This window comes from Nerophis ophidion, linkage group LG02, assembly GCF_033978795.1.
Source record: "Nerophis ophidion isolate RoL-2023_Sa linkage group LG02, RoL_Noph_v1.0, whole genome shotgun sequence".
In the NCBI taxonomy this organism is placed as follows: Eukaryota; Metazoa; Chordata; class Actinopteri; order Syngnathiformes; family Syngnathidae; genus Nerophis; species Nerophis ophidion.
Genome location: NC_084612.1, coordinates 77,147,452 through 77,171,202, shown reverse-complemented (window position 1 = coordinate 77,171,202; position 23,751 = coordinate 77,147,452). Strand labels below are relative to the sequence as shown.

The 23,751-nt window shown below is 38.5% G+C and overlaps 1 protein-coding gene across 2 annotated transcripts in view; it reads right to left on the bottom strand.

Annotated features, from left to right (window-relative positions):
- The window catches only part of mtss1 (MTSS I-BAR domain containing 1), a 103,251-nt gene that overhangs the window by 39,685 nt on the left and 39,815 nt on the right, over positions 1-23,751 (bottom strand). For both annotated transcript variants that reach the window (XM_061891948.1, XM_061891955.1), the window contains exons 4-6: positions 3,723-3,807; positions 2,104-2,195; positions 1,965-2,039 (exon numbers count right to left, since the gene is read on the bottom strand). In XM_061891948.1, the coding sequence (XP_061747932.1) occupies positions 1,965-2,039; positions 2,104-2,195; positions 3,723-3,807 (252 nt within the window). The remainder of the gene's footprint in view (positions 1-1,964; positions 2,040-2,103; positions 2,196-3,722; positions 3,808-23,751) is intronic.

Here is a 23,751-nt window from a genome sequence, read left to right as displayed (position 1 = left end):
ACGAGTACAACCCACTTATCACTTATCACTTACTTAAAAATGCACGCGTTTAGTTGTGTTCAGTGTTGAAAAAAATGTCATATGGCTCTTACGGAAATACATTTTTTAAATATTTGGATTTTTGGCTCTCTCAGCCAAAAAGGTTCCCGACCCCTGTCCTAACCTGTTGACCGGTCCTCACATGGGAGCTACTTTTCCTTGTTGAGGTCTCAAGAAGGGTAGAAATACAAGAACACACACATGCACACACGCGCACGCACACACACACACACACACACACACACACACACACACACACACACACACACACACACACACAATCATGGAATGATTGGTAATTATACTTCCCTGTAGCATACCCTGCCAGCCTATCATGAATGAACTGAAGTGAACTGAGGCACGAAGGGAAATAAAATGGACATTTGCGTGCAAAACTTGGGTGTGTGTGTGTGTGGTGCTGCGTGACATCAATGGAGAAAAAAAAAGTCTGCTCTAAAATTGTATTAAAATCAACAAGAGACACAAAAGCATTAATCAGACTTAAATATGAAATGCACGTGGACTGGTAAAATTAGAGTGTGCAAAGAGTGGTTACTTAAGTGTTTACTTCAACATGCAAAGTCCCGTTTAAGCTGGCGATGATTGATGGAATGTGTGTTTGTGTAAAGGCAAACCAGGGAAGGGGAAAGAAACATGTCAAGAGATGTTAGAACCACATGAGTGAGGCTTACTATGGGAGGGTCTGGAGATCGACTCATCGGGTTTGTGACGCGCACACACACATTTTTGCTGTTTTGTAACTGGGCATGAGGGGGGTAGTGTGTGTTTCAACATGTGTGTGGGTGTTTCCCGCTAAACAGACCATGCAGAGGTCGCGCGCAGTCTTTACTGCCAAGTGCTAATCTCTGGTTTGGAGATGGAGTGGCGGGGTGGTACCAAGGCAACCACAGGGTGTGTCGCTTGTACGCAGAGATTTATCAACATGGCGGCAACAGAATGCTACCACGGCTTGCCTTGTTATTGATTAACCTGTCAATAAAAGGCAATATTGATAGCCATGTTCCAGGTGCAGCTATGATTCACTGTTCACGCCCTATAAAGTGTGAAGTGACAAAATACTGGGGTAGGAAAATACCGTATGTCCTTTAACTAGGGATGCACCGATTAATCGGTAACCGAATATATTCGGCCGAATATGGCAAAAAAAGCCACATTCGGCCTTCGGTGGAATGAGTTAAAAACAAGGCCGAATAGTGGCGTGTGACGCAATTATTTGACGCGGTGACGCAATCAACCAACGTGCAGTGACGTTGGGATATGTTGTGTACCTGTATAAGTGTATGAGGTTACAAGCACACACTTATTGAGATTTAGTGGGGCCTCTGTTTACATTATTAGCCTGTTGTGTAGGCTACCTGTATAAGTGTATGAGGTTACAAGCACACACTTAATTGAGATTTACTTGAGCCTTCTGTTTACATTATTAGCGTATCTACTGTGGCTAAGCAGACTTTTGCCAAAAGGACAATAATTCATTTGTTGTGGGTTTATCCACTTTAATGCACTTTATTTTTTTGGGGAATGCATGTTTTGTTTGAAGGCCTAATATAAATGAAAAATTGTGCTTTTTTGAAAGGCAAAGACTACTGGAATATTAAAAAAATGTCAATATTCAATAAAAAATTACTTTATTTGAAAAACATGTCTAAATATTTATTCTATGCTATTTATGCAATATAAAAAAATTGTGAAAAACTGCATTCATTATTCGGTATTCGGCCAAGCGTTTAAATTTTATTCGGCTTCGGCCAGAAATTTTCATTTCGGTGCATCCCTAGTTTAAAGCATGGGAAAAAGGAGTGGCTTAGTCAAGAAAATACGGTAAAAGTAAGACAGACCAAGAACCTTCCCCAAAAAGTTTTTAAAGTCGCTCCATTGGGTCAATAAGAGGGAGGGCTTTTTACCTTTCTTGACCTTCTTCTGCAGTTTAATGGTGTCTGACGACTTCTTCTTGATGTCTGCTCTCACCTTTTTGTACTCTGAGCGAGAAAAGTAAATATGAGAGAGCAGCAGTGTTGGCGTCGGCTGGGCACGCCGGCAAACCTTTAGCGTGATCTTTGTCCAGCTGACTGGCAGCTTTCCTCCACTCCTCCATCCTCAGCTCTAACGGGGTGATGAGACTTTCCGAGAGAGCTCTGGGGGGGAAAAACATGTTTGGATGAATCTCTAGAAGTGTTATTTGGCCATTTTACAGGAGAGAAGGCAAGACCTGGGCGATATGGCCTAAAAATAAAACCTGATTTTTACATTTTTTTTGTACAAAACTAATTTAAAGACCTACTGAAAGCCACTACTAGCGACCACGCAGTCTGATAGTTTATATATCAATGATGAAATATTAACATTGCAACACATGCCAATACGGCCGGTTTAGTTTACTAAATTGCAATTTTAAATTTCCCGCGAGGTATCCTGTTGAAAACGTCGCGGAATGATGACGCGTGCGCGTGATGTCACCGGTTGTAGAGGACTTTTTTTTTCCCAGCCCGATCCCAGCCATAAGTCGTCTGTTTTAATCGCATAATTACACAGTATTCTGGACATCTGTGTTGGTGAATCTTTTGCAATTTGTTCAATTAATAATAGAGAGAAGTCCAAGTAGAAAGATGGAGGTGGGAAACTTTAGCCTTTAGCCACACAAACACAGCCGGTGTTTCCTTGTTTAAAATTCCCGAAGGTGAAGTTTTACTATGGAACAGAGCGGTCAAGCGAACATGGATCCCGACCACGTGTCAACCGGCAGGTTTCGGTGAAAACATTGTGGTAATAAGTCAGCTTTTACCGTAGACATCAGCGGAACTTGCGTCCTGCTGCAGCTGCGTGGCTTCCCTCAGAGACACTGGCGGTCACCACACCCGTGGCCACACCCCTCCGACTTTCAGGTACTATATAATCTCACTAAAACACTAGTAACAGAATAAGCAGATAAAGGATTTTCCAGAATTATCCTAGTAAATGTGTCTTATAACATCTGAATCGCTCCCACTGTATAGTCTTTTTTTTTCTTTCTAGTCCTTCACTCCCACTTTCCTCATCCACAAATCTTTCATCTTTGCTCAAGTTAATGGGGAAATTGTCGCTTTCTCTGTCCGAATCGCTCTCGCTGCTGGTGGCCATGATTGTAAACAATGTTCAGAAGTGAGGAGCTCCACAACCCGTGACGTCACGCGCACATCGTCTGCTACTTCCGGTACAGGCAAGGCTTTTTTATTAGCGACCAAAAGTTGCGAAATTTATCGTCGATGTTCTCTACTAAATTCTTTCAGCAAAATTATGTCAATATCGCAAAATGATGAAGTATGACACACAGAATGGACCTGCTATCCCCGTTTAAATAAGAACATCTCATTTCAGTAGGCCTTTAACAAAGAGTTTTTGTTTTTTTAAATCGTCTGCAACAAAAAAAGGAAAAGTATTGCCCAGGCCAAAAGGAGGCTTCTGCAGGGTTTTGACAACTGCATTTCAGTATTTTTTGGACTGACAGCGACAGCTAATCTAATCTAATAACGAAAACACGATGCACGGAAGCACATGCCGCCTCTTGTGCAAGAATCCGGCAGATAAGAGTAATCTTTGTCGGACATTCTCACACGGACATAAAAACCGTCATCTGTCACACTTTCGCGTGCCGCCACCATCGGTGCCCGTGTGCGTCCTCTTACGTGGTAAAGACTTTCAGTTTGGACTCGATGCTGCGGTGTCTCATACACATCCTGGTCAGCGCTGAGCCAATCTCCTTGGTAGCGCCTGCAAGACAAAAACATCACCATCAGAAGCTGGAAGTCGGGCTGACAAAACCAGTTTAGGATTTAAATGCTTTTAATCACACTTGATTTGATTGGTGGAGTGATAGTGCTGCTGGTTGCGTTCGTACATTCGTGACATGACAGCTTCCTGTGCAAGCTCATGCCTCCTTATCTGTCTTAAAGTATAGCAGTGGAAAAACAAGTTGCCTCTATACTAAAGCCAGGGGTAGGGAACCTATGGCTCTAGAGCAGGGGTGCCCACACTTTTTCTGCAGGCGAGCTACTTTTCAATTGACCAACTAGAGGGAATCTACCTCATTTATATATATCATTTATATTTATTTATTTATGAAAGAGACATTTTTGTAAACAAGTTAAATGTGTTTAATGATAATACAAGCATGTGTAACACATATAGATGTATTTCTTTCACGAAGACAAGAATATAAGTTGGTGTATTACCTGATTCTGATGACTTGCATTGATTGGAATCAGACAGTAATGATGATAACGCCCACATTTTCAAATGGAGGAGAAAAAAAAGTTGTCCTTTCTGTACAATACCACATGAAAGTGGTTGGTTTTTGGCATCTAATTCATCCAGCTTCCATACACTTTACAAGAAAAACATTGGCGGCAAATTCCGTAGCTTGCTTGATTGACATTCACGGCACCCGAGGGTCTTGTGAGATGACGCTGGCAGCTGCCATCCATCCATCCATCCATTTTCTACCGCTTATTCCCTTTCAGGGTCGCGGGGGGGGGCTGGCGCCTATCTCAGCTACAATCGGGCGGAAGGCAGGGTACACCCTGGACAAGTCGCCACCTCATCGCAGGGCCAACACAGATAGACAGACAACATTCACACTCACATTCACACACTAGGGCCAATTTAGTGTTGCCAATCAACCTATCCCCAGGTGCATGTCTTTGGAAGTGGGAGGAAGCCGGAGTACCCGGAAGGAACCCACGCATTTACGGGGAGAACATCCAAACTCCACACGGAAAGATCCCGAGCCTGGATTTGAACCCAGGACTGCAGGAACTTCGTATTGTGAGGCAGACGCACTAACCCCTCTGCCACCGTGAAGCCGCTGGCTGCTGCCAGTTCATTATTATGAAAAAAAATAAAATATATATATATATATATAATATAATATAATATAATATTGTATAAAAAAAAAATTTCATAATAATGAGCTGGCTGCTGGCTGCTGCCAGTTCATTATTATGAAAAAATGACAGAGAGGAAGGCGAGAAACACTTTTTATTTCAACAGACTTTCGCGCCGTCCCTTCCGTCAAAACTCTAAAGGCCGACTGCACATTTCCTATCTTCACAATAAAAGCCCTGCTTCATGCTGCCCGCGCTAACAAAATAAGAGTCTCGGAAAGCTGGCGTGCACAAGTGATGTGCACGCCAGCTTTCTGAGGGATCGCTTGTGCACGCCAGTTTTCCGAGACTCTGTATTTAGTTAGCGCAGGCAGCATGAAGCAGGGCTTTTATTGTGAAGATAGGAAATGTGCGGTCGGCCTTTAGAGTTTTGACGGAAGTTACGGCACGAGAGTCTGTTGAAATAAAAAGTGTTTCTCGCCTTCCTCTCGGTCATATTTTCATAATAATGATCTTGCAGCAGCCAGCGTCATCTCACAAGACCCTCCGGTACCGTGAATGTCATTTAAGTGACGTCTTGGTGAAGATTGATGATCACTCATTTTTAGGTCTATTTTTTTTTAAAAGCCTGGCTGGAGATCGACTGACACACCCCCCGCGGTCGACTGGTAGCTCACGATCGACGTAATGGGCACCCCTGCTCTAGAGCCAGGTGTGGCTCTTTTGATGACTACATATGGCTCTCAGATAATTATATTTATTTAGCGCTTTTCTCTAGTGACTCAAAGCGTTTTACAAAGTGACACCCAATATCTAAGTTACATTTAAAGCGGTGTGGGTGGCACTGGGGGCAGGTGTGTGAAGTGTCTTGCCCAAGGACACAACGGCAGCGACTAGGATGGCGGAAGCGGGAATCGAACCTGGAACCATCAGGTTGCTAGCACGGCCACTCTCCTAACCGAGCTAAGCCGAGTAACCGTGTAATACTCTTCCATATCAGTAGGTGGCAGTCGGTAGCTAATTGCTTTGTAGATGTGGGAAACAGCGGGAGGCAGAGTGCAGGTAAAAAGGTGTCCAATGCTTAAACCATGGGTAGGGAACCTATGGCTCTAGAGCCAGATGACTGCATCCGGCTCTCAGATCAATCTTAGCTGACATTGCTTAACACGATAAGTAATGAATAATTCCGCTGGTAATCACAGTTTCAAAAATAACGTTCAAATTATAAAACATTCTCATGCATTTTAATCCAACCATCCGTTTTCTACCGCACCTGTTCAAGATGTCGCATTAATGGTAAGGAGTATTATTAGGGATGCACAGATTAATCGGTAACCGAATACATTCGGCCGAATATGGCAAAAAAAGCCACATTCGGCCTTCGGTGGAATGAGTTAAGAACAAGGCCGAATAGTGGCGTGTGACGCAATTTTGTGACGCGGTGACGTTGGGATATGTTGTGTACCTGTATAAGTGTATGAGGTTACAAGCACACACTTATTGAGATTTAGTGGGGCCTATGTTTACATTATTAGCCTGTTGTGTAGGCTACCTGTATAAGTGTATGAGGTTACAAGCACACACTTAATTGAGATTTACTTGAGCCTTCTGTTTACATTATTAGCATATCTACTGTGGCTAAGCAGACTTTTGCCAAAAGGACAATAATTCATTTGTTGTGGGTTTATCCACTTTAATGCACTTTATTTTTTTTTGGAATGCATGTTTTGTTTGAAGGCCTAATATAAATGAAAAACTTCGTGCTTTTTTTGAAAAGCAAAGGCTAATGGAATATTAAAAAAATATCAATATTCAATAAAAAAAATACTTTATTTGAAAAACATGTCTAAATATTTATTCTAGGCTATTTATACAATACTAAAAAAAATTGTGAAAAACTGCATTTATTATTCGGTATTCGGCCTTCGGCCAAGCGTTTAAATTTTATTCGGCTTCGGCCACAAATTTTCATTTCGGTGCATCCCTAGTTACCATTTAGTGGTCAATTGTACAGAATATGTACTGTACTGTGCAATCTACTAATAAATGTTTCAAACAATCAATCAATACACTGAAACACAATCAAGCATATAAAGTCAACTTGTTTTTCCACACTTTAATTGTCTCTTCACTCTCGCTGCTGTCCTTCCTCTCTCCTTGTGTCCTTTTGTCCCTCCTCGGCGGGTCAAAGCCCAGCCATTAAGTATGACACATTCCCACAGACGTGAGACAAAGAACAAACCCTGGCTATAATGAGGTGTGGCAAGGTGTGCTTGCTTTGTTTACTTTCCCCTCCCTGCTGCACTAGAAGCCATCAAAGGTCTTGAAAGAGTGAACCGCAGACGTCTGTGATGCCACATTCTGCGAGCGTGTTCAAATCCTGTCTGGTACATTAAAACATGTTTGGCGGTTTAAACAGTTTGTTCACTTTCTGCTCGCAAAGAATCTCGTGTTACCGCTGGTAAATAAGTAGGCCAGACACGCAGCTAGAGACATACATACTTAGACTGGTACAGTACATGCATATTGGAGTCTAGTTTAGGTCTAATTACTTTAGTAGTGACTAGGGATGTATGGTATACCGGTACTGGTATAGTATCGCGGTACTAATGAATCAAAAACAGTACTACCGTATTTCCCTGATTTGCCGCCGGGTATATAGCATGCGCCTGCCTAGAATTACTGCAGTGTCAAACTTGTTTCGCAAAATATTATTTTTATTAGCGCATGTCTAAAATTTCCACCGGGTCAAACTCGTCACGTCACGAGTGACACTTCACCTGTCATCATTTTCAAAATGGAGGAGGCTGATTTCAATCATTTGAAATCGCATAAAGGGATGAAGATTAAGAGCTATTCAGTAGGATTTAAGGTCCAAGCTATTGAATATGCTAAAAAGAACAGTAAGCAGCTATGTTTTATTAATATACCGTAGCTGCGTGTGTCAAATATGAGTCATTAAATGACTACCGCCTCCTGGTGGTAGAGGGCGCTAGTGATCCTTCTTGCGACTACTCGGCTGCAGAAGAAGTGACAACAAGCAGCAAGAGTGAGCAGCCATCGTTTATTTTTTCCTCTCGCTTGCACTTTTAACATGGAGGATTACATATCTAAAATAAAAAAAATTTCTAAACTGGACTTTCAATGGAAGCAGGAGGTAATAAAGGAAGATCTCCATCGAGACAGAGAGACTTTTAAAACCGAAGAAAGATAAGGAAGACTTGTATAAACAAGTTATCGATGCTTTTGATCAGAAGGAGCTGCGCATGGACTTCATTTATAAGTAAAGGTAAGACCATAATAATGTTTTTTTAATAAATGTGCTTTTCATGATGGTATCCTTACATCACACTCAAATCTTTAAGTGCAGGCCTAAATTTACCGCATGCCTTTGGTAAGCGTCGGAATGAGAAGAGGTTTTAAATTAATTAGCGCCCCGGCGGCAATTCAATGAAATACAGTATACTCTGTTTTGAAAAGTACTGGTTCACCATATATTTTTTTTACGGGCATGACGGCACGTCGTCACGTGGTGACGTTGCTGGTTTTACAAGCAGAGGAGCATGTTCGGCAGCACACAATCACAGAGTACTTACAAGCAGACACAGTGTGTGGACAGAAAGGGAGAATGGAGGCATTTTAGTCTAAAAAGTAAAGATAAATGTGAAGTTATAACACTGAAACACCCTCAGGAAGAGGTCCATTAACTCTTGTGTATGGCTAGCTAACTAGCGGCTAACACCCATCCTCAATCAGCAGTGTTTTAGCTTCGTCTAAAACACTAATCCTCGCCTCTGTGGCGACAAATGAAGTAAGTTTCTGACAAGCTGCAGGACGGGGAACAGCTAAATGGCTTCACTACACACCGTAGGAGGATACAATAGCTCACCGCCGTCACAATGTCAACAAAAATGCCATGGGTGGATTAACCTGACATCCACTGTATTGATATCAAGGTCAAAGGCGTATCTAGTGGATACTACTATGATTACATTGTTTTTTAGCATCACAAAATCTTTTTTCTTTTAAATACATATGTTTATAAAGTCAGGAAATACGTCCCTGGAAACATGAGGACTGTGAATATGACCAATGTATGATCCTGGGACTACTTGGTATCGGATCCATACCTAAATGTGTTGTATCATCCAAAACTATTGTAAATTACAAGAATAGGTGATTATTACATTTTAACAGAAGTGTAGAAAGAACATGTTGAAACAGAAAATTAGCAGATGTTAAGAGTAAATGAACAAGTAGATTATTAATCCCTTTTTACAGTTTATCCCTCATAATGTGTAGAAAATAATAGGTGTATAAATGACACAATATGTTAGTGCAGACTAATTAGGAGTCTTTGTTTGTTTACTTACCAAGGGCGTAGAATTGGGTAGGGACGCTAGGGACACGTCCCTACCAATATCCAGCCGCTACTGTGTAGTCACTATCAATACAAGCGCTGCCCGTAATGTTTAGTCAATGATTATGGCACAGAAAGGGTTAAATGTCCGTCTCTGCTAGAAGTCCCGCCTCTAACCTAAATATCGCTCCCTGATTGGTTGCCACTTTCATGCTAACTTACGTGTGATTGGCTGTCCCCGCTGTCACTCCTGATTGTAAAAGCTAGCCTACATTCTAGTTGCTAGCGAGCGGACGAGAGTGTCCCGCCAAATTTCTTCCCCCCTACAAAAACCTTACCCCCAATTTACTTTCGGGGGAATAATTAATACAGAAGTTTCGTTAATGCTATATTATAAAAATATAACGCTATATTATAAAAATATAACGCTATATTATAAAAATATAACGCTATATTATAAAAATATAACGCTATATTATAAAAATACAGACGTTTTGTTAACGCTGTATTATAAAAAGATTTTTAAAAACAATTTACAAACACAAGCTATGAGATGACGCATTTACTTCCGGGGTCACGTTTCCTCTAATGTCATCCCATCGTATTTTCCTCCGCTTTTTTTCCAGGTGAAAGTCAATGCTCAGTCCCCTTTTAACATTGTTGACCCTCCCCGAAGGTGAAAGTTAACCTTAAACATGTAATTCAACTACTTTTGTCCGTTTTTTAACATCGTAAAAACATCAGCTGTCTTTTACTACGGACTGCAACGGTCCGTTGTCATGGATACATGACACCAACTTCCATTCATACCAGTCATGCGTGCCTGAGGCGGAGTGATAGCCTACGCTGTGATAAGGCTTTAGAATATTTAAACCACGGTTAACAACCAATCAGATCGCCGGATTTCACCTTTCCGTTTTATTTTTGAAATCATTTTTTAGTTTCATGTATTTGTGTAGAAGTGAGCAACGGTTTGAAAATACCAAAGTGGTGGAAATACAATAAGCCCTCACTAGATGATCATGTGATTTTACAATGCTAAAATATAATTCATTAATATGAAGTAATATTCATATTTAGTAAAAGCCTTTTTGATCAGGCAGTAACTGTACCATCAAGCTCTATATGGTCATTGTCCTTAATGTATCTGTCATGCATCAACATATTTTTGGCCAGCAGTTCATTTCTGTTACGGCGGAGGCATGTGTTTGGCTCTTTCAAATAGGAACAACCAGTGGACACTAATCTGCTTGTATTTGAGTATTAGTGACAAACATATTTACAGTACAAAAGCAGCAATAGAAAGAAGTAGTTGAAGGGAAAAAGTGTGAGTGATTTAAACACAAGTTGGGGAAAAGATTATTACAGTTCATTTATGTTTATTTACAATGTTGTATTGCATGAATGTATTTCTGATGTTGTTGATGGACAGTAGGCTATGTTGATTGACAGGATGATGCACAGTTGCACTACAGCCCTACACTAAAGAGTAAGATGAGAACTCTTCCAAGTTGTCTTCTTTGCTTTCAATTTAGTTGCTTTACCCTCTAACATCTGCATGATGTGAAATTATGATTACTAATGTACAAAAGTAAACTTTCAGAGTGCTGCCTTGGAGCACTTTAGTGTCCCCACCAATCTCAAAATCAAACCTACTCCCTTGTTACTTACTACTAAAAGACAAGTTGTCTAGCATGTTCACTATTTTATTGACGGACTAAATTGCAATAACAAACATATGTTTCATGTGGTCCCTTTATTTAGAAAAGTATTGAAACACATTTTGGTACCGGGACCAAAATATTGTTATGAAGACAGCACTAGAAGTGGACTTTTCCCCACTTTGCTGAAGACTCTGGCCTTGGCTGAGGTTGGAGATCTACTAAGTGGGATTGTAGATGATCTAGTCATTATATCGCTGATAAAACAAACCTAAGAGTGGACTTTTGTGCAGTAAGTACACACACACACACACACACACACACACACACACACACACACACACACACACACACACACACACACACACGCACCGTTCAAGTGAAGAAACAGCGGCGACAAAGGAAAAGGGAAGGGTTGACTATTTGTTTTGACACAAGCCTCTTTTTCTATGGAAAGGTTAAAGGAAAATAAGCTGTGCTAGTCATTTATAATTTCCCTCCGACTTCCAAAGTCGGGCCTCCCTGAGAGACACTGGACAAACTGTTCAGTTTCTCGGCTGAAGCCAGACTTTCCAGCATCGCTCTCCTGTTGCTAATAATGTGGCTCATTCAAGGGCTGTGTGTGTGTGTGTGTGTGTGTGTGTGTGTGTGTGTGTGTGTGTGTGTGTGTGTGTGTGTGTGTGTGTGTGTGTGTGTGTGTGTGTGTGTGTGTGTGTGTGTGTGTGTGTGTGCTTGTATTTCTGCCCTTTTTGAGACATCAACAAGGAAAAGTAGCCCCCATATGAGGAGGTGTGAACAAGTCAGGACATAAATCATGGTCCTAATTAGGAAAGCCATTACATCTAATAAAGATTGTCTCATTTGGTGAAATCTATCAAAATTGGGGCGGTCCCAAAAAGGAGGATTTTTCAAATTGACTGTGTGTCGCTTTTTTTGGTCAACATATGATATAACAAGTGTGTTTAAGAAATTGACCAAAATTAATACAAACAATAAAATAAATATGTGAATAGAGACATACTGTAATAACGAAGTAAATAATGAAGATTACAACCAATTACAAACAGTAAATAAAAATCATTAAAATTAACTAAAAGCTGTCTCTCCCAATGTGTCTACTTTTTTCTTACAAAGTTGGGAACAATTTCTCATAGTCTTTTTGTTTCTGTAATATCGCAATACTTTCTTGTGAAATTATGACTTATGTAAAATTATTACTTTTGAATGCAAAATGGTGACTAATCGCAATATTGCCAATTTTTTTGCTGTTCTTGTAAAATAGTGAAATTTCTTTGAGTAAAATGATGACTTGTCATTATTTTGCCAAGTAAAACTATGATTATTATTACAATGTTGCCAAAATGTTAGTTTTCTTATAGAATTGTGACTTTTGTCAAGTAAAATTATGACTCCTTTCATAAAATTGCCAACATTTTAACCTTTTCTTGTAAAAATTACAACTGTTATTGAGTAAAATTCCAACTTTTATCATAATACTGCACAAATGTTTAGTTTTTCTTGTAACATTTTGACTTGTTTAGAGTAAAATTACGACTTTCATTATAAAAATTTCAAATTTCTGAGTTTTACTTGTGACAATGTGACCTTTTTCTTGTGAAATTTCAACTCATTTTTCACAACAAGCTTTTTTATTTTTGCATAGTATATATATATATATATATATATATATATATATATGAATATATAAATATATATGTGTGTGTGTATATATATGTATATATTATTCATGTTGTAAATACACATCTTTATATATCCAGAAAGGGTGGTCCTAAAGAGGTAGGCATTTTTCGGCGGTCTCAATAAGGTCACTAATACAAAGGTGTGCGTTTCTGAAATATTGCAATATTTTCTTGTGAAATTATGACTTTTTAATGAAAAATTATTTTTTAATGTAAAATGGTGACATTTGTCATAAAATTCTGACTAATCGCAATATTGCCAATTTTTTTGTTGTTCTTGTAAAATAGTGAAATTTCTTTGAGTAAAATGATGACTTGTCATTATTTTGCCAAGTAAAATTATGATTATTATTACAATGTTGCCAAAATGTTAGTTTTCTTATAAAATTGTGACTTTTGTCAAGTAAAATTACGACTCCTTTCATAAAATTGCCAACATTTTAACCTTTTCTTGTAAAAATTACGACTGTTATTGAGTAAAATTCCAACTTTTATCATAATACTGCACAAATGTTTAGTTTTTCTTGTAACATTTTGACTTGTGTAGAGTAAAATGACGACTTTTATTATAAAAATGTCAAATTTCTGAGTTTTACTTGTGACAATGTGACCTTTTTCTTGTGAAATTTCAACTCATTTTTCACAACAAGCTTTTTTATTTTTGCATAGTATATATATATATATATATATGAATATATAAATATATGTGTGTGTGTATGTATATGTATATATTATTCATGTTGTAAATACACATCTTTATATATCCAGAAAGGGTGGTCCTAAAGAGGTAGGCATTTTTCGGCGGTCTCAATAAGGTCACTAATACAAAGGTGTGCGTTTCTGAAATATCGCAATATTTTCTTGTGAAATTATGACTTTTTAATGTAAAATTATTTTTTAATGCAAAATGGTGACATTTGTCATATACAATTCTGACTAATTGTAATATTGCCAATTTTTTTGTTGTTCTTGTAAAATAGTGAAATTTCTTTGAGTAAAAGATGACTTGTCATTATTTTGCCAAGTAAAATTATGATTATTATTACAATGTTGCCAAAATGTTAGTTTTCTTATAAAATTGTGACTTTTGTCGAGTAAAATTATGACTCCTTTCATAAAATTGCCAACATTTTAACCTTTTCTTGTAAAAAAAATTACGACTGTTGTTGAGTAAAATTCCAACTTTTATCATAATACTGCACAAATGTTCAGTTTTTCTTGTAACATTTTGACTTACGTTGAGTAAAATTACGACTTTTTTTTTATAAAAATGTCAAATTTCTGGGTTTTACTTGAGACAATGTGACCTTTTTCTTGTGAAATTTCAACTCATTTTCACAACAAGCTTTTTTATTTTGCATAGTATATATATATATATATATATATATATATATATATACATATATATGTGTATGTATATATATATGTATATATTATTCATGTTGTAAATACACATCTTTATACATGCAGAAAGGGTGGTCCTAAAGAGGTAGGCATTTTTCGGCGGTCTCAATAAGGTCACTAATACAAAGGTGTGCGTTTCTGTAATATCGCAATATTTTCTTGTGAAATTATGACTTTTTAATGTAAAATTATTTTTTAATGCAAAATAGTGACATTTGTTATATAAAATTCTGACTAATCGTAATATTGCCAATTTTTTTGTTGTTCTTGTAAAATAATGAATTTTTTTTTAGTAAAATGATGACTTGTCATTATTTTGCCAAGTAAAACTATGATTACTATTACGATGTTGCCAAAATGTTAGTTTTCTTATAAAATTGTGACTTTTGTCGGGTAAAATTACGACTCCTTTCATAAAATTGCCAACATTTTAACCTTTTCTTGTAAAAATTACGACTGTTATTGAGTAAAATTCCAACTTTTATCATAATACTGAACAAATGTTTGGTTTTTATAGTAACATTTTGACTTGCGTTGAGTAAAATTACGACTTTCATTATAAAAATGTCCAATTTCTGAGTTTTACTTGTGACAATGTGACCTTTTTCTTGTGAAATTTCAACTCATTTTTCACAAAAAGCTTTATTTTTGCATAGTGTATATATATATATATATATATATATATATATATATATATATATATATGTGTGTGTGTGTATATATATGTATATATTATTCATGTTGTAAATACACATCTTTATATATCCAGAAAGGGTGGTCCCAAAGAGGTAGGCATTTTTCGGCGGTCTCAATAAGGTCACTAATACAAAGGTGTGTGTGTGTGTGTGTGTGTGTGTGTGTGTGTGTGTGTGTGTGTGTGTGTGTGTGTGTGTGTGTGTGTGTGTGTGTGTGTGTGTGTGTGTGTGTGTGTGTTGAGCTCCGAGGTTGTTCCACAGAAATGGGTCTGTGTGTGTGGACAACATTTTCACAGTCAGGGGTCCTCATGAGTCTCCACGTCTCTTTCTACTGCAACAATCATTGAGAGCTTCCTCACACGAGCAACAATCCTTTATCAACTACAAGGACCTTGGATGACTTCCATTATGGCGAGTCAGCACCTCAGCAGGTCCTCTTGTGATGTGTCTAAGCTTTGAAGGCCCCATGATGCCAAAGACGTCAACTGTTCCTCGGTTGCCGGGGCGACAAAGTCATGTGTGAGCGACACAGAGGGGAAGAAGCGGAACTGGTTATTAAAATCAGCTGATTATGTTGAAACTCCCTTGCTGGGTTTTTTCTGTTTCTTGTCTGGAAGGAAGTCCATTTTATTTATTAAGCGCTAACAAGTCGGTGATGTACTGAGGGGCCCCACCATGCAACTGAAGAGTAGGGGCATAACAAGTCAGTGATGTACTGAGGGGCCCCACCATGCAACTGAAGAGAAGGGGCATAACAAGTCAGTGATGTACTGAGGGGCCCCACCATGCAACTGAAGAGTAGGGGCATAACAAGTCAGTGATGTACTGAGGGGCCCCACCATGCAACTGAAGAGTAGGGGATTTAACAAGTCAGTGATGTACTGAGGGGCCCCACCATGCAACTGAAGAGTAGGGGAATAACAAGTCAGTGATGTACTGAGGGGCCCCACCATGCAACTGAAGAGTATGAGCATAACAAGTCAGTGATGTACTGAGGGGCCCAACCATGCAACTGAAGACTAAGGGCATAACAAGTCAGTGATGTACTGAGGGGCCCCACCGTGCAACTGAAGAGTAAGGGCATAACAAGTCAGTGATGTACTGAGGGGCCCCACCATGCAACTGAAGAGTAGGGGCATAAGTCAGTGATGTACTGAGGGGCCCCACCATGCAACTGAAGAGTATGGGCATAACAAGTCAGTGATGTACTGAAGGGCCCCACCATGCAACTGAAGAGTAGGAGCATAACAAGTCAGTGATGTACTGAGGGGCCCAACCATGCAACTGAAGACAAAGGGCATAACAAGTCAGTGATGTACTGAGGGGCCCCACCGTGCAACTGAAGAGTAAGGGCATAACAAGTCAGTGATGTACTGAGGGGCCCCGCCATGCAACTGAAGAGTATAGGCATAACAAGTCAGTGATGTACTGAGGGGCCCCACCATGCAACTGAAGAGTAGGGGCATAAGTCAGTGATGTACTGAGGGGCCCCACCATGCAACTGAAGAGTATGTGCATAACAAGTCAGTGATGTACTGAGGGGCCCCACCATGCAACTGAAGAGTAGGGGCATAATAAGTCAGTGATGTACTGAGGGGCCCCACTGTGCAACTGAAGAGTAGGGGCATAATAAGTCAGTGATGTACTAAGGGGCCCCACCATACATATGAAGAGTAAGGGCATAACAAGTCAGTGATGTACTGAGGGGCCCCACCATGCAACTGAAGAGTAGGAGCATAACAAGTCAGTGATGTACTGAGGGGCCCCACCGTGCAACTGAAGAGTAAGGGCATAACAAGTCAGTGATGTACTGAGGGGCCCCGCCATGCAACTGAGGAGTATAGGCATAACAAGTCAGTGATGTACTGAGGGGCCCCACCGTGCAACTGAAGAGTAGGGGCGTAACAAGTCAGTGATGTACTGAGGGGCCCCAACATGCAACTGAAGAGTAAGGGCATAACAAGTCAGTGATGTACTGAGGGGCCCCACCATGGAACTGAAGAGTAGGGGCATAACAAGTCAGTGATGTACTGAGGGGCCCCAACATGCAACTGAAGAGTAAGGGCATAACAAGTCAGTGATGTACTGAGGGGCCCCACCATGCAACTGAAGAGTAAGGGCATAACAAGTCAGTGATGTACTGAGGGGCCCCACCATGCAACTGAAGAGTAGGGGCATAACAAGTCAGTGATGTACTGAGGGGCCCCAACATGCAACTGAAGAGTAAGGGCATAACAAGTCAGTGATGTACTGAGGGGCCCCACCATGCAACTGAAGAGTAAGGGCATAACAAGTCAGTGATGTACTGAGGGGCCCCACCATGCAACTGAAGAGTAAGGTGCATAACAAGTCAGTGATAAACTGAGGGGCCCCAACATGCAACGCATCACTTTTAGAGCTTAGCATTGGCACAAGGACAGGCTGAGTTTTAGCGCTTATTTGGCTCTTTTGATACCCTTAATGCTCACAAAGCGCAAGCCGTCCTACCGGGGGAATTACAACACGGGCGTTACCGTGGCAACCACGCACGGAACCCACACAGAGACCCACCTGACCAGTTCTAAGTCTCGAATACACACACAGGTTGTCCCCTGCGGGCGTTCTGAAGTCAAGGAAGGAACAAAGCCATTATTTGCTCAGCATGTGGACATAAAGTGTGTGTGTGTGTGTGTGTGTGTGTGTGTGTGTGTGTGTTGTATTTCTACCCTGTTTGAGACATGAAGGAAAAGTGTCTTCCATATGAGGAGGTGTGAACATAAGTGATGGTCCCAATAACATTGCATCTAATAGACAATGTCTCATTAGCACCCCTGCTGGTGACATCGATCTAAATGAGGGTAAACCAAAAAGGAGGGATTTTTCAAATTGTGTGTCGCTTTTAAAAGTGCTCCCCCTCTGGTCAACATATGTAATAACAAGTGTGTGTAAATGTGTAAGAAATCGAAATGCACACCCTTTGGCCAAAATTAATACAAAAATAAATAAATATGTAAATAAAGACACACTGTGATAACTTGAAAAAAATAATTAAAATTAAAAACCAATTGCAAACAAAATAAAAATAATAGAATTAAAAGCAGTCTTTTACTCAAAATGTGTTGACTTTTTTTCGTATAAAATTAGGCGCCAGCGCCCCCCCCCCCCCCCCGCGACCCCAAAAGGGAATAAGCGGTAGAAAATGGATGGATGGAATTGGGAACAATTTGTCATATTCTTTCTGTTTCTGTAATATTGCAATATATTCCCGTAAAATGATTACTTTAATGTAAAAATGTAAATTTTAAAAGAAAAATTGTGACATTTGTTAAATTCTGGCTTTTATCACAATATTTCCAATTTGTTTTGTTCTTGTAAAATAGTTACATTTTTTGAGTAAAATGACCACATTTGTCATAATTTTGCCAAGTGAATTTCCGATTATTATTGTAATATTGCCAAAATTTTACAGTTGTCTTATAAAACTGACTTTTGTCGAGTAAAATGACTTCACAAAATTGCCCAAATTTTAAGCTTTTCTTGTAAAATTGCGACTGTTTTTGAGTAAAATTCCAACTTTTATCATAATATTGCACAAATGTTTAGTTTTTCTTTTTACATTTTGACTTGCGTTGAGTAAAATGACGACTTTTGTTACAACTCTGCCAAAATTTTAAGTTTTTCTTGTGAAATTCCAACTCATTTTTCACAACAAGCTTTTTTATATTTGCATAGTATGTATATATTATTCATGTTGTAAATACACAACTTTATATATCTAGAAAGGCTGCTCCTGAAGAGGGAGGCAATATTCGGAGGTCTCAAGAAGGTAACAAATATGTGTGTGTGTGTGTGTGTGTGTGTGTGTGTGTGTGTGTGTGTGTGTGTGTGTGTGTGCGTGTGTGTGTGTGTGTGTGTGGCAGCAGACGATCAACCACTTTTAGGGCAAGTTTACAAGAAAGCACACACAAGTTCTAATAAACAAAATCCACCCTAATTGGAAGCAACTGAACAATTCATGACTACTTTTCTCTGCAGTGGCACCAGAGGCACAAACAGAGAATGTTTCTTTCTTGGGGCTCCAAAACATCCAAGGAAAAACTGAAGTTCATGCTTGCGCAAAAAGTGTTGACCTCGCTGAAATCAGCTGTTGTCTTATTTGTCTCAAGTGTATTGAACAAAGTCACACAGAGCAGCTGACATGCTAAAGTAGCGGATGAGAGAATGGAGGAGGCGGGGGCAGCTGTCTAACACACACACACACACACACACACACACACACACACACACACACACACACACACACACACACACACCTGTATTTGTTACCTTCTTGAGACCTCCGAATATTGCCTCCCTCTTCAGAATCAGCCTTTCTAGATATATAAAGTTGTGTATTTACAACATGAATAATATATACATACTATGTAAATATAAAAAAGCTTGTTGTGAAAAATGAGTTGGAATTTCACAAGAAAAACTTAAAATTTTGGCAGAGTTGTAATAAAAGTCGTCATTTTACTCAACGCAAGTCAAAATGTAAAAAGAAAAACTGAACATTTTTGTGCAATATTATGATAAAAGTTGGAATTTTACTCAAAAACAGTCGGAATTTTACAAGAAAGGCTTAAAATGTGGGCTATTTTATGAAGAGTCATCATTTTACTCGACAAGTCAGTTTTATAAGACAACTGTAAAATTTGGGCAATATTACAATAATAATCGGAAATTCACTTGGCAAAATTATGAAAAATGTGATCATTTTACTCAAAAAATTTAACTATTTTACAAGAACAAAACAAATTGGAAATATTGTGATAAAAGCCAGAATTTAACAAATGTCACAATTTTTCATTTAAAATTTACATTTTTACATTAAAGTAATAATTTTACGAGAATATATTGCAATATTACAGAAACAGAAAGAATATGACAAATTGTTCCCAATTTTATACGAAAAAAAGTCGACACATTTTGAGTAAAAGACTGCTTTTAGTTCTATTATTTTTATTTTGTTTGCAATTGATTTTTAATCTTCATTATTTTTTTTCAAGTTATCACAGTATGTCTCTATATACATGTTTATTTATTTTTTTTCTAATTTTGGCCAAAGGGTGTGCATTTCGATTTCTTACACACACTTGTTATTACATATGTTGACCAGGTGGGGGAACACTTTTAAAAGCGACACACAGTCAATTTGAAAAATCCCTCCTTTTTGAGTTAACCCTCATTTAGATGGATGTCACCAGCAGGGGTGCTAATGAGACATTGTCTATTAGATGCAATGTTATTGGGACCATCATTTATGTTCACACCTCCTCATATGGAAGACACTTTTCCTTCTTCATGTCTCAAGCAGGGTAGAAATACAAACACACACACACACACACACACACACACACACACACACACACACACACACACACACACACACACACACACACACACACACACACACACACACACACACACAGGTGGGGGAATGTGCTTGGTCAACATGTATACATGAGTAAAGGCCCCATTATCTCAACTAACACGTAATAACTGTCAACAGATGGCGAAGGTTCTATTTCCGAGCGGCGCTAAACTAGATCAGTATTAGCACACAAGGTCCGTGGCAGTGGACTGAACTGTACGGACCACTTTTGAGGGTGATAACCTTCATGTCAACGCACTCATTTTGTTTAAAGAACACTGAATTTCATGTGGCCCATGTTGTTTATTGGACCCGACAGCCATGTTTACTTGCCTTGACTGTATGATCAATCCAAATCCATCTGACTGAGGCAGCTAGAGAAACTCTGGACCCCCGTGTTGCTACACAATGTCATGTTGGCAGAAAGATGGCGACTAGCCACCCACCCCAGGGGTGGCCATTACGTCCATCGCGAGCTACCGGTCGATGGCGGAGGGTGTCAGTCCAATGCCAGTCAGGCAGTAAAAAAATAAACATAACCCAGACGTCACTTTGGTCACTTGATTGACATTCACGGCACCTGAGGGTCTTGTGAGATGATAGTAGCTGCTGCTAGATCATTATTAAGAAAAAATGACCGACAGGAAGGCGAGAAACACTTTTTATTTCAACTGACTCCCGCACGCCGTACCTGCCATCAAAACTCTAAAGCAGGGGTCAGCAACCTTTTTGAAAGCAAGAACTACTTCTTGGGTACTGATTAATGCCAAGGGCTACCAGTTTGATACCCACTTAAATAAATTGCCAGAAATAGCCAATTTGCTCGATTTACCTTTAACTCTATATTATTATCAATAAAACAACCTAATTTGAATCATTTTGAAATAATTAAAAAAATTATTTATGGAACATCGTTAGTAATTTTTCCTGATTAAGATTAAATTTAGAATTGCGATGACATGTTTTAAGTAGGTTAAAATCCTATCTGCACTTTGTTAGAATATATAAAAAATTGGACCAAGCTATATTTCTAACAAATACAAATCATTATTTCTTCTAGATTTTCCAGAACAAAAATTTCCCAAAAAAATTTCAAAAAACTTTGAAAAAAGATTTAAATTTGATTTCACAGATTTTCTAGATCTGCCAGAATATTTTTTTTGAATTTTAATCATAATAAGTTTGAAGAAATATTTCACAAATATTCTTTGTCGAAAAAACAGAAGCTAAAATGAAGAATTAAATTAAAATATATTTATTATTCCTTACAATAAAAAAATATGTATATTTGAACATTGATTTAAATTGTTAGGATAGAAGAGGAAGGAATTTAAAAGGTAAAAAGGTATATGTGTTTAAAAATCCTAAAATCATTTTTAAGGTTGTATTTTTTCTCTAAAATTGTCTTTCTGAAAGTTATAAGAAGCAAAGTAAAAAAATAAGTGAATTTATTTAAACAAGTGAAGACCAAGTCTTTAAAATATTTTCTTGGATTTTCAAATTCTTTTTGAGTTTTGTCTCTCTTAGAATTAAAAATGTCGAGCAAAACGAGACCAGCTTGCTAGTAAATAAATACAACTTTAAAAAATAGAGGCAGCTCACTGATAAGTGCTGCTATTTGAGCTATTTTTAGAACAGCGACTCATCTGGTCCTTACGGGCACCGCGTGGGTGACCCCTGCTCTAAAGACCGACTGCACAGTTCCTGTCTTCACAATAAAAGCGCTGCTTCTTCCTGACTGCGCTAACAAAATAAGAGTCTCAGAAAGCTAGTGAGCTACAGAGTTGCCTCCAATGTATTTCTTGTAAAGTGTGGGTTCTTCCGAGGATGTTGTAGTCGTAATGATTTGTGCAGTCCTTTGAGACATTTGTGATTTGGGGCTATATAAATAAACATTGATTGATTGATTGATATAAAAAGGAGTATAGACCCTGGACAAATAAGATGGCAAAAATAACTTTCATGTGGTATTGGACAGAAAAGAGAACTTTTTTCTTCCTCCGTTTGAAAATGTGGACATCATCACCACTACTGTCTGATTCCATTCAAAGCAAGTCATCACAATCAGGAAATCCATCCATCTTCTACCGCTTGTCCCTTTCAGGGTTGCAGGGGGTGCTGGAGCCTATCTCAGCTGCAGGGCCAATAAAGACAGACAACATTCTCACACTAGGGACCATTTTGTGTGGCCAATCAACCTATCCCCAGGTGCATGCATGTCTTTGGAGGTGGGAGGGGCCTATCCCCAGGTACATGTCTTTTGAGGTGGGAGGGGCCTATCCCCAGGTACATGTCTTTGGAGGTGTACCGTTACACCCCTAATATATATATATATATATATATATATATATATATATATATATATATATATACACCCCTAATATATATATATATATATATATATATATATATACATATATATATTAGGGGTGTAACGGTACACAAAAATTTTGGTTCGGTACGTACCTCGGTTCAGAGGTCACGGTTCGGTTCATTTTCGGTACAGTAAGAAAACAACAAAATATAAATTTTTTGGTTATTTATTTACCAAATTGGCTAAATCTTCCACCAAACATATTTTTCTTAGTGGAATATGAAGTAATGGGGACCTTGGATAGGTCAATCATTCATAATAACATTGATTTTGATTCAATATTATGCTTTGAGCAATGACAGTTTGAAAGAAAAAAAAAAACAGCTTTGTTTAAGTTGTCCACATTGCAACTTTTTCTAAATTACATTTAGCCTTTAAGCTTTTTTATTATACTTTTGATTATGTTTTTGTTTATTTTAGTAGTATTTTTGGAATGTTCCGTGGGCCTTTAAAACATTAGCTGTGGGTATATATATATATATATATATATATATATATATATATACACACACACACACACACTCACACAGGGCTCAATTTAAACCACGGAAAGGCGCGATCGCCCTCGTCATTGGGTTGGCTGAATTAGTCTCGTGATGTGAAACTTTGTGGTGACATCTCTTCAGAAAGTGCTACTGTGTTGTGCAAACTCGTGTTGTGCAAACTTCCATGTGACATGAAAGTGCCTGAAGTCAATGTGTTCACGTGAACATTTGCGATTAAAAAAAGCCTCCAGTGTTCAGGATATTTATGACCCTTTAAATATCCAGTTATTTATTAAGGATGTAAGGATATTAAATCTTAAGATACAATATTACGGTATTAAGGCCACGGTGCGATATCATTGCGGTAGGTCCAAAACAAAAAAGCTTAGTAAAAATGCCAGTGTGTAAAATGGCAGGAATATTTAGGATAAAAACACAAGTGAACACAAACATTATACTAAAATATTCTAATTAGAGATGTCCGAAGTTGGCTTTTTTGCCGATATATGATATTCCGATATTGTCCAACTCTTAATTACCGATACCGATATATACAGTTGTGGAATGAACACATTATTTTGCCTAATTGTGTTGTGATGCCCCGCTGGATGCATTAAACAATGTAACAAGGTTTTCCAAAATAAATCAACTCAAAATATGGAAAAAAATGCCAACATGGCGCTGCCATATTTATTATTGAAGTCACAAAGTGCATTCTTTTTTTTTAACATGCCTCAAAACAGCAGCTTGGAATTTGG